Source organism: Typha angustifolia, chromosome 3 (genome assembly GCF_048772165.1).
Source record: "Typha angustifolia cultivar Huaian chromosome 3, ASM4877216v1, whole genome shotgun sequence".
Taxonomy (NCBI): Eukaryota; Viridiplantae; Streptophyta; class Magnoliopsida; order Poales; family Typhaceae; genus Typha; species Typha angustifolia.
In genome coordinates, this window is record NC_133241.1 from 6,220,894 (window position 1) to 6,240,030 (window position 19,137).

General features: G+C 35.7%; 2 protein-coding genes and 1 pseudogene across 2 annotated transcripts; 1 reads left to right on the forward strand and 2 right to left on the reverse strand.

Annotated features, from left to right (window-relative positions):
* Window positions 1-941: 941 nt before the first annotated feature.
* Window positions 942-10,562, forward strand: LOC140780219 (pentatricopeptide repeat-containing protein At2g22410, mitochondrial-like; annotated as a pseudogene).
* Window positions 4,563-9,921, reverse strand: LOC140780220 (uncharacterized). The gene is made up of 2 exons (XM_073125629.1): window positions 6,253-9,921; window positions 4,563-5,858 (listed from the first exon to the last, which is right to left on the reverse strand). The coding sequence occupies exons 1-2, from the start codon at window positions 6,538-6,540 to the stop codon at window positions 5,517-5,519; spliced, it is 630 nt and encodes a 209-aa protein (XP_072981730.1). The 5' UTR covers window positions 6,541-9,921; the 3' UTR covers window positions 4,563-5,516.
* Window positions 10,563-16,846: 6,284 nt separating the features above from the next.
* LOC140780221 (uncharacterized protein ycf20) lies at window positions 16,847-18,644 on the reverse strand. Its single transcript, XM_073125630.1, has 2 exons — window positions 18,354-18,644; window positions 16,847-17,497 (listed from the first exon to the last, which is right to left on the reverse strand). The coding sequence occupies exon 2, from the start codon at window positions 17,487-17,489 to the stop codon at window positions 17,034-17,036; it is 456 nt and encodes a 151-aa protein (XP_072981731.1). The 5' UTR covers window positions 17,490-17,497; window positions 18,354-18,644; the 3' UTR covers window positions 16,847-17,033.
* Window positions 18,645-19,137: the final 493 nt, after the last annotated feature.

Genomic DNA, 19,137 nt, shown 5'->3' on the forward strand with positions numbered 1-19,137 from the left:
TTGTTTAAAATTTAGAATGGAGGTTTAAAATTACCTCATATTTTACCTTATCTGTCATTCACATTAAGTTTTGAGAATTTTGTTACCCAACTCCTCGTATTTTTCTATAATTCTTATTTAATACTGTAGTATTATTTTGATTAACTAACGTCGATTAAATTACTAAAATACTATCATAAGTTCCTTTTATGTTTTATATTCCTCTATTATCTTTCTACCCATCTTATCCACTGTGACCGTCGCCATTATTGTTATTGTCATGGTCGTCGTCGTCGTCACCGCCACCTTACCTTATCTCGCCTTTTCCTCCCTCCTCCTTCCTCCTCTTTTTTTTATGGGGAAGAAAAAAGAACGTACGAAGAAGATAAGAGTAATTTAAGTGCTTATAAATTATTTTATAAATTATAATTAAAATTTTATCAAATACCTGATAAGTTAACTCAGAGTGTTAAGTGATAATTATAGAAAAAAATAAAGAGTTAGGTTATAAAATTCTTAAAGACAGAGCGTGAATAATAGATTGGGTAAAATATAGGATGTGATCGATAATATATTTATCCTTTTATTGTTAACACCATTGAAGTTTATGTATTTATACATAAAATCACTTTAACTATGCTTCTTTTTTTTTCACTAATTCAATCTCTATATTTATCACTTTAGAGTTTTCATCCAATTAAAAGTGCTCGTCAAAATTATCAAAATGCAGTATATATTTGTTAAACAAATAGGGAGAACAGTGATTTTGGCATGTTGATAATATATTATAACGAGGTATTTTAGTAACAATTTCACATTAATAGTCATATACTTATGGAGTGAATTGGATTGGTGCAAAATATTATAGAAGAGTAAAACGTGTTTAATTTTGAAAGAATATAATACGTTAAATATAAATACTTTTAAAATTTTATATAAAAGCAGAAGACATTTTTGAAAAAATGAATAGTCGGATACGAATAGAATAGCTCTATATAAATTTAAGACGGATAAGATCAATCTAATCGGGCAAAACCCGGATAAGGAAGTCGAATAACTGATGATGTCCAAGTCCAACCCAATTGAACCTTATTATACTTGCCGCCATCTCCTCGTCGCTCTTTGTCGTCCGTCGTCTGAAGAAGTCGCCGCAGAATATGAAATGAAGAATGCCACCGCCACCTCTCCTCCTCCCACCTCTTCCCACCTCCCCAAACGCCTCTCTTCTCAAACCCCATTGCCTCTTCCACACCCTTCGCCTCCTCTGCTCCTCCTCTTTACCAAGACCCAGTTGGAATTCCAACCACAACCTCATCGTAACCCACCCTGTCCTCTCCCTCATGGAGTCCTGCGACTCCATGGCGACGCTCAAGCAAATCCAAGCCCACATGACCCGCACAGGGCTCATCGCGCACCGTTTCCCCGCGAGCCGAGTCCTCGCCTTCTCTGCCCTCTCTGACTCTGGCGATATCACCCATGCGCGTCTCCTCTTCTCCCAAATTCCAGAACCCAATTCGTATATTTGGAATACTATGATCAGGGGATGCACAAAATCCAATCTTCCCCATTTGGGTCTTTCTTTTCTTCGCCAAATGGTCCGAGAGCGAGCTGAGATAGATTGCCGGACCTTCGTCTTTGCGCTGAAGGCTTGTGAACGGCTTGCTGGAAGTTTGGCTGGGGAAGAGGTCCATTGCTTGATCTGGAAGCTGGGTTTTGATGAGGAGTTGCTTGTGTGTAACGGGCTAATGCATTTTTATGTGAAAAATGGGATCTTGGCTTGTGCGAAAAAGGTATTCGGTGGAATGTGTGAGCGTGATGTGGTTTCTTGGACTACAATGATTGATGGGTATGGACAGAATGGTCTCGCGGATGAAGCATTGAGGATGTTTTATCGAATGCTGTTGGCGAATGTTAGGCCAAATGAGGTGACTTTGATCACGGTGCTTTCGGCTATCTCACAAGTCGGCATCTTAAGTTTGGGCAAGTTTGTCCACAAGTATATTGAAATGGGTGATGTAGATGTTAGCATTAATTTGCTGAATGCATTGGTTGATATGTTTGGCAAGTGTGGGTGTGTTGACTATGCTAGGGAAGTTTTTGATAGTATGGAAGTCAAGGATGTTTATTCTTGGACGAGTATGCTAAATGTGTATGGTAAATCAGGTAATTTGGAACTTGCTGTGCAGATTTTTGATAGAATGCCAAAGAGAAATGTGGTATCTTGGAGTAGTATGATTTCAGCATATTCCCAAGCAAATCAGCCTAAAGAAGCATTGAACTTGTTCCATGAGATGATTATGGCAAATGTGGAACCTATAGATGCTACTTTGGCGAGTGTGCTTTCAGCATGTGCTCAGTCTGGATGCTTGGATCTTGGTAGATGGATATATAATCATTACATACATAAGAAAAAGATAAAAGTGAGTGTGAATCTAGCAAATGCTTTTATAGACATGTTTGCCAAATGTGGAGATGTTGATGCTGCTGCCAGGTTATTTAGTGAGGTGTTAGAGAGAGACATAGTGACTTGGAATTCGATGATCATGGCATATGCAATCCATGGCTATTTTAAAGAAGCACTCAACCTTTTTGAGGAACTGAAAAGAATTAGGATTGTGCCAAATGATATCACATTTCTTGGTGTCTTATCTGCCTGTAGTCATGGTGGATTAGTTTTTGAAGGGAGAAGGCATTTTGAAGACATGAGAACAGTTTTTGGCGTAGAACCCAAAGCAAAGCATTATGCATGCATGATAGACCTGCTTGGAAAAGTTGGACTTGTGGAAGATGCTTATGAGTTGGTAAGGGGCATGCCAAAAGAGCCAGATGAAGCAGGGTGGGGTGCTCTTCTTAATGCATGCAGGATGCATGGTAATGTAGAGTTGGGTAAGCTTGCTGGCGATAAGCTTTTACATCTGAACCCTGGGGACAGTGGAATCTATGTGCTCCTGTCAAGCATGTATGCAATTAAATGTGAATGGGATGATGTCAAGAAGGTGAGGAGGATGATGCGAGACAGAGGAGTAAAGAAGACTCCTGGCTGTAGCTTGATAGAGGTGGATGGCAAGTTCCATGAGTTCTTTGTTGCAGATATCGCACATGTCCAATCGGAAGAAATATATGCAACTTTAAGCAATATATACTTGCAGCTAAGATGGGAAGGCTATGTTCCCAAGACTTAAGTAGGCATGCATGAGATTAGTGATGATTTATTTGTGAATCATTCTGAAGTCAACATGCAAATGATTTGGTTGGGACATCATTTTTAAAATGAAGTCCCAGCAAAGGTATATATTGTATCTTTTTAATGAACCTTAAAGTATATATAGGCATAACTCAATATGGAAGACAAGAAGATACAGTATTCTTCTTAGAAGACCTCTTATTTTTGGATAAGATTGCCTTGCACGATAGGATCAGAGGATTCATCCTGGTAACACATGAATATTGATAGTTGGGTAAAAGTTGCAGTTCCTAGGAAAATTGTGAGTTCTTTTATTAATTTGTTATCTTTGTTGATTCAGTTTACCTAAGATCTCCCTTATTGTTATTTTATGCACAGGTCCAATATGTAGCATCCTAAATAGGGTATATGGGGAGTGCCTTCAAACCGACATCTTCAATGATGTAATGTACTTTGTAATTCTCAAGGTGAGTCAGATAAATAAATCCATTAAACTTGTCATTTTGAATTGAAATATCTTGTTTCAAAATTTTAATTAGTTTTGCATCTTTTGTTACTATTGTTAGCACTTAGAGGTAACCTTTGCATCTCAGTTTTGAGTATTAAATTCATGACTGAAGTGAGCAATATTAATCTCTGACATGTTCATTTTGTCTAAGAATATGTTCAAATGTGCTATGCATTTTCTTGATATCAAAAGAATATCTGGAGGTCCAAATCCTTCTGTTAATTCAGTGATCCTTATTGGTTGTCTCTTGCTTTATAGACTGTAATTTGGATGCAATATCACTTAAGAGTTAAGACTTTTTTTTAAATCTAAATAGGACGTTGGTCTTCAGAGATTCACATGACAGATTTGAGCCCTAAGTATCCTAAGGAAGAAGCATTATCTAAACTTATTTGTGAACTCAAAATTTTGTAGCTGAATGTTGGGAAATAATTCATTCATATAATTGGAGCATTCTAAACTCTTCTTTCTAGTCAGCATTTGAATCTTGTTGATCCACAAGCTAGAGAAATTAATACTAAATTCTGACTTCCATTTGATGAGCTGCCTTAGAACACTTAGCCACAATAGTCCAAGGTTGTTTTGTATCTATATGCCAGAAAAATTTCTTTTTTTACTTGTATGCTCCTTCTAAAGTTGATATTTACATGCACACCCCTTAAAATGCATGGTTTTTGCATGTATACTTTTCAAAACACTTATCTTTTGCGGGAGTACTTCTTAGAGTTAATAACTATTAAAATTTGAAGATTTTAATTATACAAAGATAAAAATATTATTATTCTACTTTCAAGTATTTCTCTTAGTTAAGGATAATTCTGTCTTTCTTTCTTTTTTGTGTTAAAATATTCAGACTTAACTAGAAAAATGCCACAAGAGTATCTATACAAATGTATGTTTTAAGAGGTATACATGCAAATATCAACTTTAGAGAGGGTATACAAGTAACTAAGAGGTTTTTTTTTATGGTATATACACATAAAAAACCTAAAGTCCAATCAATTGCCTTAGGCTTCAAATATTAGACTTAGCATTGACCATTGCTTCTCCAGTTAGTCTATGTTAGCAAGGCCCACTAGGACCCATCGGAATCACCAAACTTACTGGTGATCACATCTAACAGCAAACAACAGCAGTGGTCTAGTTGCATCATCCAGTTGAAGTCACTGTCCCACCATCAATATCTACATCTAACCCTTCCATTGGTGCAATGGTACGCCCATTGCACCCTCTGTTCAACTTCTGCCCATATTTTTCATAGTCCAGATTCCACACTGACGAGGTTAACTTATGATGCAACTACCCTGCCCTTGCATGGGAAAGTGCTCCATCATCTCAAATGGGCATCAGCTTAGGGAGGTGTTCCAAACTAAGTCGTTTAGATGCAAGTGTGCAACCCCACCTGGTATCCTTCTTTTCTCTTAGCACTGATTGACACATAATATTGGCTCAAATAATAACTCACTTGAGTTAGTCTTAACCCAAATGCTGTGGAAACAGAGGGTAAAGAATGGAATGGAATGTTTAATTAGTGTAGGTGGCATTCATGCCACTTAACTAACCCAAGCTACCATCCAAACACGTACAATTTGGATTGCAGACAGTCGAAGCTTTTATGGTGAAGGAACCTCCACTTCCTCTTTAAATGAAAGACATGACTCTTCATTATCACTTCCCTGTCTCTCTCTCTCTCTCTCTCTCTCTCATTCATTTGAACCTTATGACAGCCATTAAGTCCTTTAACATTGAGACTTTATATCTACACATGTCGATCTAGGTCTATCATAGTATTGACAAACTTATGTTTACCTTGCACCTGATCATGTTGTCAGAATCAGATGCCAACTAGTTGAGAAGGCTTAGAGTTTCCAAAGACTTGGCAGAATCCATCCTTCGAGGAGGTGCTTGTGGTGCTGGTGGTAGTAAGGAGTGCACGTATTTGCAGTTGGGGCATAAGGGAGAGGACTTGCACAGCATGACGAGGAGATGGCAGTTAACGCACACCACAGCTATCATGCTGCCACTTGAACTCAAATGCTTCTTTGGATCCTCTAGAGCTGTCATGCTTGTGTTGCCTTCTGAATTTGGGAGAATTGAGATGTTGAGCTCCAAGTTTAGGTCTAGCTCTTTGGGCCTGATCCAACTCTTCTTCAAGGTTTTCCTGTTCAAGTAGTACATCTTCCCGGACTGCCACAAATTAGGACAATGTTAGAAGAGTTAAAAAGTTTGATGAAACCTAGTATGACAATATCACAGTAATATCTTTGAATAAATTAGTACCAAAACATGTCATAATATTTCTGAATTTTAGTCTGCAACCACTTGAGTAAACCAAAATTAGCAACCATGCACTTGCACGCACATAGAGAGGGAAGAAAGAGAGGCGGTTGTTGATAAAGTTATGAGACTATGTTCTGAATTCTATGTAATTTTTTAGTAATCTATTAATACTAGTGGTGTGTGTTAAACTTGACAGACATAGCAACATATATGCTTATTATTGGTGTATGTGTGTGTATATGCATGTGAATATGTGTTCATATGTCTGCATGAGAGAGATTAAGAGATAAGAGATGTTCACTTGTAGGTCTAGGCATTGCTCCCAATCCATAGGCAAGGGATCATTAAGCTGAAGCTCCACACTAGTTTGAGATATTGGCTGATCATCCCATGTGTGCTTCCTCTTCTTTCTAGAGTTGCCGTCTGACTCAGACGATGAGCTATTCGTGCTCTTAGCAAAGATGGATAGAGAGGGGCCAAGAGATAGCTCCGGTTGATCGATCATCCTCAAACTCTTCAGCGTTTCAAATTCCTCCTTGCCTTCTCCAAAACCGAACTCTCTTTTTGGTTGCCGGAATTCACTGATCATTGTAAGAAGAAGAATGGTACAAGGAAAAGAAGTGAAGAAAGATGGAGAAAGTGAGCTCTTAGCTTGAGTGTAGAACGAGTAGCTTCTTCTCCCTTTTGATTGAAGGGGTCATGCAGAAGAGGGCGTGGATACTTAAGAGGGTTCTTAAATGGCCTTCATCCAACCCCATTAAGAGGAGGGCAGGCCGAGCATTAAAGTTGACAAGTAGAGTGACCTTAAATGACTCAAATCGCTCCTCCACACCATTTAAGAAACCTCCCTACATGGCCGGACTATTCACGTAATAATGCATCCACGAACTACCAAATCTCTCTTAGCTAATCCCATGCAAGGACACTTACCTTATTAAGGCTCAATATTTCATTACCCTCATGTGCTCTGGGTTGAGTTTAGCTTAGATAATTGATGATCTGCTCTTAGATTGCAACAGTTGAATGTATTAACTTCGATAGCGTGCTATTTTTCCCCCCTTCAAATGAGTGTAATTCATGCATGAGGTTCTTGAGATGTGAAGTCCCTACTCTTGCAAAATATGATCATCTTCATTATTGAATCAATTTTCAGCTAGTGATCAGAGAATTTCTTGCAACAGTACTTGTTAAAAGTTTAAAACACCAGGCTGGTATGACCTGAAAGTTCTTCATTTACTTGCGTCTGTTCCCTATTTAATTTACTTGCAGACCACATATTGTTCTTTCTCACCAGCCATGGACTTGTGACTTAATAATATGGAATTCATGATCTTAGACAAAAGCAATGCTACAGTTTGGACCAACATGAACAGTTTCCACTTGCCACTTAATATCGCTACCACGCAAAAATGTATTACTTTTATCTGTTTATAACTATGTTGGTTATGATACTGGACAACTTAGAGAATATAGAAGATCATTTTCTGAAGTGTAATTGCCATCTGACGTTGGAGTTGGAATGTAGGAAACTTGGAGCTTTCATAGGATGGTGGCTGCTGTCTTCATTTGAATCTACGATATAGGTAATGGAATATTGTTGAGCTTCTTATGTCTTTAAGTCTCTCACGCACCATGTGATCATCATTCTTGCATACCAATAACATTAACTACCATGAAATCATGAACTGTTCCTTGCGGGTGGGCATTCATGGCCATCCCCTAACTCTAATTCCCATTAAAGCAGCAGAGAAGAATTATGTATCTGCGCGAGAGAAGAGGTCTTAAATACTAATAACAACAGCAGCCTCACCACCCCACCCCCGTGGAGTAAATTGGCCAAAGCATTAGGAGAGAATAAATAGGGTGTGTTGGGCCTTCTTACTTACCAGTGCCAACTACAATAATAAATGGAGGCGCGCCTCTTTGGTTGTTGGGGCATGAACCCAATTTAATGTCTGATGTTATATCCTCCATTACATATAAATATAGGGTTCTTTTCATAGCACCCCCCCATATATTGGTCTTACTGCAAAAATATCCTCTCTTCGACATATTTGCAGATTGGCCCCTTTCTTTCAACATCTATTTGAGAAGAAATATTCTCACTAGACTACCACCGTAGCCTAGCGGTCAATTCTATCAGCTCATGACAGAAGTTATGATGTTTAATTCCTCTTGTAGGTTTTGGAGTTGATATTTAATGGATTTTTCACTAGATTGATATATGCATATGATTCAGGCTCGTGATAACTATTTTCTTATGAGTCCTTGAAGTTATAAAAATAAGAAGCGGTATTCTTTTTTTTTTTGCAAATATAACTTGAAAAGAAGAGTTGATTTGCATATATCGCAAACAGAGGAGGTCTTTACACTTCAACAAGAAGACAAAATATAGGTTTTTTTTCTGGCAAAACCTTAATATATATAATTTCAGCCAACTTTAGGTTGTGACATTAACTTGATATATTAACTTGATCTAATAGTGATTGAAGCACAGTACAGTCAAGTTGGTTATACATAGACTTCCTGGTTATTTGATAACATGCTGCTTTCTTTCTAACTGCACGGCATTTATTCATAAAAGCGACGTGTATTCTTCGGCCGGTTTATATTAAATATGTCATTAATGGGAAAATATCCATTCATCCATCTACGATCATGCAGCATGATGGACACGAGTTCTGTTTTCAACTTAATTCTTAGGACCACTGCTCAGATTACGGAGTGAAGCTACATCCCAATGGTTGTTTGTAGTTCAGGTTCTTATTGTTTACTTTATGTTGGATAGACAGTTCTTAGTTTATACGGTTTTTAACAGTTCCATGTCAGTTTATCATCTAACAGATTTAACTTTTAGTCAAGCTGGTATCAAGCATCAACATGGTATTGATTTTAGATTCTCAGGAGATTTTGAGTTCAAACTTCATTTAACCACTGCTAATAAATCTCTATTTATACTACATAACTAGGTGAGATGCACAGGGATGTGCTGTTATGTACATATGTTGTTTGACACTGAACTTCAAAATATTTCCTAGAAAGAAAGATCAAAACCTCATCCTAAAATTCGAGTTTAGCAATAATAAAATTCGTCTACGGCAAATTATGGCCAAAACTTGTTACTTGAATTTAATATCCAATACTTTGTATGAGTTGAAGGTCACAAGTAGTCTGTAAAGAGGCATGGGGTTTGACATTCTTTTTTTGTTATGGAAAGTTGGAGATTTATCACTTTCAGCTTTGCTTATATAGATAGATGTTCGTTTCCCATGAAAAGATTGCAGCCAATCATGTTACTACTGCAATTTTCTTGAAAAAAGTAAAATAATTTAAAGTTTTGCTAAACAAGCTATTTTCTTTTACTTTACTATAATGTAAGTGGTTTTTTTACTTTCCCTGAGCATGTTATATGATCTTTTTTATGTTGTCTTCATATTCGCTGTTTGTTTCATCTGTTCTTCGGCATCAAGGAGATACAAAAGCTCTATGACTTTCTTAATGCTGCTTTGCCATTATCATTCATTTCTAGGACATAATTATTTCAGTTTTAGATAATAGGGTGAGTTGCCATAAGCTATAGTGCTAGTTAATGGCTAGAGATATCTATCTTCTTAGTTGCAAACAAATAGCCACAAGTCATACAATTTTAAGTGTGTTATTATATGCGAGACATAGGTACCTTCATTTATCGTTTCTGATTCCTCTTGATGTTTACAGAAGTAAAATTTTCTTCCAAGGAATTGGGTGACAACTTCGTTTAGTCATTGGGTCATGGGTAGAAGGACAGGAAACTTTCCTTTTCACTAACAATAAATTCCTTCTATTTAATCTGCTATGCTTTTATTTTTGTCACTTCTATTTGTTTCTATCCTCTTAAAGTGTAACCCTAACGGAGGGTGTAAGTTGGTGACACAGGTTGGATATACCCCTTGCATCTAAAGAGATAATTAGCTCAAGACATGAAAATAACATCTTCAATAATAAAGGTAAGGCTGCATACATCTTCTGTTTACACACCTAATATAGGCAAGAGTCTTATATACTCGACAAATCATGTGTATATGTGTGTATATGCAGGACAAAGGCACCTTAATGTGCTAGTAGATAAGGAGATGTGTACATGAGAGGAAGTATGGACATCTCAGGTGTCTTTCATGCTTTCAAGGTATTAAGACTTGAAAAGAGAGGCCACACAACATGATGTCATTCTAAGATCAAACTATTACTACTTGAAGGTCAGAAGACATCAAAGACAAGCTTGTTATCCTCCACGAGAGAGAGACAGGGCCTTGTTTTGCCAGTTCTGGAAATGGACTGATGTCATGTATCCAGTCCCAATGTATACCACCTTAGGAGGTGCTATTTATTAGGGCTGCCTATGGACCACTTGGTTGCCATGATCTAAAGGATGTACAAGATTTCAAGAGGGTGGTTCAAACTTGTGGACATATTAAGAGCATGCTATCAATGTATGTATCTGCATTGTCAGTCAAATGTCTCATAGATCAAATTGTGAATGCTTTAATCAATTTATTGAGTTTTTAGTGCTGAAATGTGGATGCATTAATCGATTTTATGTCATTTTTGTTTGAAATAAACTCACATCTTGTTCTCTCTTTCTCTCTCTCTCTCTCTCTCTCTCTCTTAGTATTTAAGTTGATTAATTACTTAGAATTCATGTTGGTAAGTAGGATCATCTGGTTTTTTATTCACTCTAAATTCAAGTTAATCAGTTATACATCACCATATCATTATTTCTTTGTCATAGACAGTAATCAGGGTTTGTGTAGTTAGTTCTAGCAGAAAAAAAAAACTGCAAAAATTAAATCTATTATTTTTTGGTGTAAATGAACCAAGGAAAAGAAATTAAAAAAATGGACAAGAACTTGGCACTATTCAATTTGTAACTAATCTGTTTTCACCCATATCATGCTCTATTGAACAAAAAGAAAGCAGCAAGATATCAATAATTTGAAATATTTTTGTTAAAAAAACCTCTTTTTCCATTAGTTAGTCTCATTTTGTAATCTTAATTTTATAAAGACTAAACTTAATTAAGTATAAAAAATATAAAAATATATTTAATTATTAAACTAGTTTAGAGATATTCTGAATCAATTCAGAATTAAGTACATTTATTTTTTATAATATATGCAAACAACTTCCTATAATCAATTTATATAGGTGATGTCGACAAAGATTCTAATCTTACTATTTTGAAAACTTAAAAATTATTATTCTTTCGTAGAAATAGCTCCTTAAAAGATAGTAATATGCACTGGCAACCATTATTAATCTTTATCCCAAACAGACAACTTAATGTCATTACACTGCGGGGCCATTTGATGGATCCTATCAAATCCATTGGCCATAATATAATGCATCAACTCCCTCAATTTTATTATTATTTTTAGGGAGACTCCTCACTTTCAACATTTATACCCATTAAATGTGTGCTAAGTTTAGATGAACCTTTTCTTTACTAAGATTACGAAATAAGAGCTATATAATTTGCTGGAGAGAGAGACGAGAATAATAAACATCTACGTAAAATCTAGATCCTATTAAGGGTTATTTATCTTTCCCTCTAAAATTTCTTCTAAAAACACATGATTCTTAGATGGATAAACTTTAGATTATTTTTTAGTCTATTTTAATCCCAGTAATTTAGCAGGCAAGAAACACACTTTTAACTGAAAAAAAAACATGCATGCAGATACAAATAATGGTATTTATGTCTGTTTAGTGTTAACTTAATGGAATTTTTATGGTTGAGTATATTTGAGCAGTATTCATGTAAAAATTAAGGATTTTAAGGGGTATCTATGCACAAAAAAAATTAAAAAAATATATTCAGGGCAAAATTTAACTTGGGAGTATACACATAAATAAGATTTAAGAAAGGTATATATGCTAAAAGAAACCCACCCGGCAAAGGTACTACATTTTGGTAGCAGATTGTCTGCAGGCCCAATGCAGGAATTTTCTGCATTGGGTTACTTCTGCAACATTAATAACTGCCAGATAATCCAAATAATTAATAAAGTGATTAAGTCAGAAAATTACTTGTATGGAAACCGGCCACAGCTACCCAAGTACCATGATGAAGGAGAGAAAATTCACTCATTCTAGTCCGTAGACGATCCGGTGCTAAGCATGAAGATATGTAAGGAATCTAAGAATGGAATACATCGGAAAACTAACTAACTAGAGTTAGGTAGGTACCATCAACTTCAATCCGAATAATTATTACGAAGAAAATTGTTTAGTGGTTTGACTTAACAGCTCGAATCGATTGATGACTCGATGCTACGATTGTCTTAGAGGACCAGTTCGACAACGTAACGGCTTGGTGCAGATATCAGTGACGTTTAATTCGAAGCAGTTGTTCGACAACGCACATGACCTGAAGCCTAAACTATACAGCTTACTATATTGGCTAAAACTTAGTGAAACTTACGTGCTTCTATATTTAAGAATGGTTGGCCATTTATCCGGCCCATATCTAACTTTTGGGCTCATAAAGAAAAATGGCATACATGCAAAAAGATCTAATGATTATGGAAATAAAAATAAAGATTAAGCTATGGAGTAGAGAAGAGCTTCCTATTAACCAAAAATGAAGTATAAACAAGTTGAAATTCTCAATAGCAGCTCTTAAGCATACACCAAAGCAAGGGTTTTCTTTTAAACAAAACTGCAACCAAAAACTTAAACTATCAAAATTGCCATTAACAGATGATTGTTAAAGTTAATAAATGTATATAAATGACTAAAATAGCGTCTTTCTTAAAGTTTAGAGTGTAAATTATTTCTCATTGATTCTTTTTTCTAGGAAAAAATAAACAATATCATTTCATATAATATAATAGGGTTAATTCCACTCAAACCAATGTTTCTCACACATTTCCTAAACTTTTTCATGTATACCTTTTGAAGTTAAAAAAAAAAATTATACAAACCTCTAAACATTAAAAAAAAGAAGTTATGAGTATATTTGGTAAAAATAAAATTTCAAAGAATATATGCAGAAAATGATAATAGTTTAGAAAATTTAAGTGAAATTATCCCAAATATAATGTCAACACTAAATATAAAGACAAAATAACTTTTTATAATTTAAGTTCAATTTGAATAATGAATAGTTAGATTTAACTAACAAAATGATACTTTTTAAAGAGTTCAATAATTTTAATGGCAATCATAATATTTTAATACTTTGCAATGACAACTTTCCAAATATAATATTTCCATAAAGCTGGTAATAAATAGCAGCAATAAGCCGGTAGCCCAACTATTTGAGGTAGGCCTTAGGATATCTCTCTCTCTCTCTCTTGAATGTAAGATATTCTTCTTTGTTAAATTAACAAGCAGAGCCCAATAATAATAATCCTCACGTGAGGTGATGCATCGTCAGAAGCAATAGATGAAGGTTTCCCAAGAAAATAAGCTGCCTCAAAGTGAGTACTGATCATTAAATGAAACAACCCCTTCCTCCTTTACTGCTTCATGGACCTCATCAAAACACTTCAGCTACCCAAAAAATTAAATAAAAAAATGAGGCAGGGCATTGAAATCCAACCTACTGCAGTTCTACTTGGTTTGATGACCTTCTGCTGCATTAAATTCTCATATTCATAAATTCACCACTCAGCAAGACATCAAAAATTTTCACCTAAAGGACATCCTCAATTTAAATGCAGCATTTATGCACACTCCTAAGTGTAAAACATGGGCTACCCACTTCATTTCTACATAGCAACACATTTGAGATAAGGGTTCTAAGCAAGATGTAGTAATTTACCAATTTAGCTGGTTGTTCCCAAAAGCTTACCATGCTGGTGTCACTAAAAGACTTCCACATGCTTGTAGCTGAGATTTACTACCTTCACTTCTCTGCCAGAAAACTAGAGATGGTTTAGATTTCTACCCAGCTGCAGTTCAAATCTTCAATAATTACTCATGTCAGAAATGGAACGAATAAGGTTGTTAAATTGCAATATATTGAGAAGCCGTACGGTGGTAATAAAGATCAAAAACAGCATACTAAATGTGCAGTAAATTGGAGAAAGGAGTCATCTGCCAATTTTGCAGCACAAGTACATTAGTAAAGTTACTAACTAGTTGGCCGTTGGCCAAAAGTTAAATACTTCAGAAATAAATGGAGTGAACCTAGCCGATAACCCTCTAATTCAGAGGTTTACAGCATAGCTTACTCTATAGGGAGAGAATCTGGCCAATAGGTTTTTTTGTACTGCTTTACGTTGCATAAACTTCTTTTTGTCTACCAGCCTACCAGGAGTTCCAAGAAGGATTACATAGATCTACTGAAACTAGGACAGCCAAACAAAATATTATTTAGTTTTACAGAAAAAACTTACAAATCCCTCAGTTGGATAGCCTTTGATAGATTGTCAAAGGTTGTCAAAACAGCTCCATATAGTTTGTTGTTAGGGCAAGCACCCATTGAGTTAGCTAGCTTTGCGAACATAGAAAATCTCAGATCTTAGTGTTAAATTGAAAACTGTGGAAGTCGAAAGAACGAGAACAAATTTGAGCAAATATTGTTGCAAACTTATGGACCAGCCTTGAAACTATTAGAATCCAAAATTGAATGGAATGAAGAAGAAATAATAAGATGGAAATGGGCAGTGTTGAAGAATTAAAACTATGACAAACTCTGAACATAAGTAATAAATATAGAATTATCATCTACTCCAGATATCTTTATGGTTTTATCAGGTATCATAAACTTAGTTAAGGATGAATTATTGACTGTTTCATGTGTTGTGTTACTGTTTGATTTGGTAAAAGGGGTGGCATAAACTTCTTGAGAAACTTCCTAACTGGTACATGCATACTCTGCCAACTATATTCGACAAAATGACAATTGACAGATTTGCTACATAGTACATATGGTAGATTAATACCTTCAGTTAAATTGTCCTTTCATGCACCATATCATGGAAAATTGACATTAAGTTGATAAAATCTGATAAACAGCAACCTTCAGATTTCAATGGTTTCTTAAGAGTTACCATGCAAGTCCCTCATAGACACTAGATGCTGATGTAAACAATTCTATCCAGAAACTGATCCTACAATGTTTGAACAAAATGATATTTAACACCAAGTGTTTTGTTAAGGTTGGTGTCATCTAGATCCATGGGTTCATTATGGTAAAAGCAAAAACACCAGCTGCCACAAAAGCGTTAAGTCTATCATTCAAAATATAATATTTCAAATGTCACTACTTAAAAGAGATGTAAGAACTCAGCAGGTTACTTGTAATGAGAAGACTGTATGGAATGTATCCATCCTAGGGGGTCCCCTGTAGGCAATATGAACTACCTAGCTTTCCACCAAATATTTTGACTCTTTGAGAAAAATGGATGCTACATTATTATAAGTCTTCATCATTAATCTCAGAGAACAATTCAAAAGCATCATTAAAGCACATAAGAGAAGTTAATTAATTCTGTAAAGAAAGCACATAAAAACACACATATACACACTAACAAATACACAGTTTTTAAAGAAATTTACACTTACTACTATAGTTGCGGAAATTTGATATACCTGATTCTAATACAACTTAAAAATTCAGATTAACTGGATGATAACTCTTAAAAAGAGAAACAAAAATAACTTTAAGCGTGGAATTCAACTATATCATGACGAACTATCCATGAAAAGTAGTTAAGGAGAAACTTTTTCAGTACGTAATGTTAGTTTTCGTGACAGACAGATTTATAGCAATTGTATTAGCAAATCAATAATCCTAAACCAAGGCTACAAACTTGAATAGCCTGTATATACTAAACATCCTACTTCAGGAATATGACCGTAATTGCACATGTCAGTTATTAAAGAAGCACAATCTTGATTCCATGTGACATGGACTTTGACATTGCAAAACCAAAATATCCTCATCAATATTGAACCAAGGGTGGGTAGTAACTACAGTTTTACTTCGTATTAATCCAGAAAAGAAAAGTAACCTTCAAACTCAAAAGATACTGATAAATTAGATTCTAAGATACATGACCAATAGGTTTTAAGTTTAGACCAAGTGGAATATTTACTTAAGCTAGTGTGAAGCATTACTGGGTTGTTGAAGCATTTTCTGAAATCAATATATATGCATTCTTTTCTTAGATAATGATGCTGGATATGCATGGCACTAACAGAAGCATCGTGACAAAATGAACTATAATGGTTCAAACAATATCAAAATAGTTTCTTTTCCAAAGAATATTATTTACATATCTATATGTATTTCGTTGTCCATACAAGAATAGTACAGATATCAAAATTACAAGAAGAATACCATGTTCAAATTTTCATGACTATCTCCCAAAGGAGATCTCATGAGGCCTCTATGATGGGAACAATCAGCACGAACACCTCAGTAGTCAGTATATGAATATGATTACAATAGAGTACTTTTAATCCCAGGCCCCCAACTGAACTAGGCATAGCAGCAGCATACCCAAGTCAACAAGTACTGAAGATAGTCATGTGGTTCACATATATTTCAAGGGGCATTGCAGTCTGCTCTGAACCACTCAACATAGATATTTTGATAAACAAGTAAATGCAACTCCAACAGTTCCAATAATCTGAAGTTCTAGCCCCATATTTATACATCCTAGAGAGATTGGAGAGATGCTCAAACGTATACAATTAACCAAACAATAACCTGTAGGTTTCCTATGCTTGGTTTCAATCTGTCTTCGATAGACCCAAATGTTATCGTAGTCGTAGTATGCTTCATAATGAGCAACAACAGGTAGGAAATTTCTAGAACAAATTGTCTTGAAGACCTGATCTGAATACTTGAGAAGCATGAGGATTTCAAAGGTTTACTAGTCACAATATGGCACAATTATGCAATCAGAAACAGTAAAACTGAATTTCTTTCATGGTAGCTAAGAGGATAAGACAATATATAACTAGGAATGACTATCCTTAAGCAGCAATTATGAGAGCTCAAAAATGGTCACAGCTGAGCCCCAGTAAGAAATTTTCTCCAAATGAAGGCGGAAGAGGAAAGGTTACTGAAGGCCAAGAGTATCTTCATTAACTAGCAAGTTTGAAAGCATCAATGAAAAGGCCGTAAGTGAAGCCCATCTTGAAATTATTCAGGAGTGCAAGAGGAAAGGTTACTTTAGGCCGACTATAATAGAATCTAGTTGTGTACTCTGTAAGGAGAACACACACTACAGCAGCAATGACATCATTCACACCCAAAGCACCAAATGATAGAGATATGGTTTGTGCAACATAAAAGCCACCTAGTAGTGAAATGCCTCCGAAAAGAGCTCGCCTAGGTCGACTTTTGAAGTAACTCCTCGAAATCTCAGGGATCACACGAATAAGGTCAACCAATCTTCGAGGCCCTTCAGTCCCTTGTGCAGCACGGACACTGATATATCTTTGTCGAGGACGAATATTGGATCTCTGTTGGACTTTTGCATATGTAACTAGACCAGTGTTGCCAAACCCCGCAGGAAGAAAATTTGTAGCACATGCCATTAGAGATACTGCAAATCAATAAGATGAAAAAGAATGTCAAACACCCAAGACATGCATAAGCAAAGAAAATTGGGCAAAATGAAACTACAGAAATATAATACAAGAAATAAATTGTTCATAGCAATTGACATAGACATAGACAAAAAGCTCAACTAAAATCCAATAACCTTTCTTTCTAACCTTTTCTTTTTAACAAAATATAAGTAATCTGAAGAATCTATAAGCGATATGCACACAGTCATGCAGAATATTATTTACGTAAATAGAAAAAAGCCAATAGAAAGTCATTTACTTGGACTGCCGTGTCACCTGGTTCCTCCAAAATCCAATGGATTCAAGGTAACAGGCGACTAAGTATGAATGCGTACCAAACTCTATGAAATTTGTTTCGTAACATTCATTGTCATCTATTCTGTTTGTTCCTAATCAAATCGCAACTTTTTTTTTTCTAGTACTAATTACCAATGTTTCGAAAGACAGCCGAGGGTTACAGACGTCACCCCACAGCATAGCAGGTGCGATCTAGCATTTTTAATATATAAAAATAAAAAAATAATCATATACGATATATAATATTTACTAGTATAATACATATAAATTTTTACACCAAAATACCAAATAACATGATCACAATTCACAACCATAACAACTAGTAATTACTCATTAGTTATTTACCCTGAGGGTGCATCTGTGGCTGTGAGAGTGAGAGTGAAATAGAGAAAAAGAGAGAGAGGATGTCGGAGGCGGTGGCCACCGGTGGGGTGGCCGCCAGTGGGTGTGTGAAGAGAGAGCGGAGGTCGGAGGCGGTGGCCACCGGTGGGGGTGTGAAGAGAGAGAGAGTGAGTGAGAGAGAGGAGGCAGTACCTGCTGCTACACTGTGCCGCCGGTCGATAGAGGAGGCGTCGAGAGAGGAATGAGGCAGGTTAGGGCTCAAATCGAGGGAAGAGGAAAGGAGCGGAGAATTGGGATTGTTCTTAAAAAACCGGCTTAGTTCAAAACCCGTTAACCGTTAAATTACTCCAGATTCTTGCTTAAAATAGATTGGAAAATACTAATATAACCAGCAATTGATGCCCTAATCTCTCGCCAAAACTAGAGAATCTAAACTATTTATTTGGGTTAGACGAAGTTTCTTTTCTGACCGCAAAATTGGCGATTGACGGTTAAATAATAAAAAAGAAAAGAAAAAGAAAAGCCATAGCAATTGAGAGAGAGAGAGAGAGAGAGAGAGAGAGAGAGAGAGAGAGAGAGAGAGAGAGAGAGAGAGGATATATATATATATATATATATATATATATATATATATATATATATCAACTAAAATCCAATAAGGGTTCTGTTTAACCATTTATTTTGAACAAGACATTAGTAATCTAAAGAATCTATAAGCAATGTGCACAGTCATACAGAATATAAGTTACGATAAGTACAAAAATATCATTAGAAATTTTCCCCACATTATATTTGGGCATAGCCTATTTCTCTCAACAACAAAATAAATAAATAAATTCCGTAACATGGAGCCCTAATGTTAAACAAATTTGTTTTAGTGTTATCATAATTTTATTCCTAATTTGGCTTGAGTTTAGGGGCTTATATTTAACATGAGCCGAGCTAGAAATCGAGCTCAAGATCCTGGCTCATACTT

Coding starts and splice junctions, on each gene's coding strand:
- LOC140780220 (XM_073125629.1), bottom strand. CDS start 6,540: ATGATCAGTGAATTCCGGCAACCAAAAAGAGAGTTCGGTTTTGGAGAA. Junction 5,859..6,252: donor AGCAATGCCTAGACCTACAA/GTGAACATCTCT, acceptor AATTTGTGGCAG/TCCGGGAAGATGTACTACTT.
- LOC140780221 (XM_073125630.1), bottom strand. CDS start 17,489: ATGGCATGTGCTACAAATTTTCTTCCTGCGGGGTTTGGCAACACTGGT.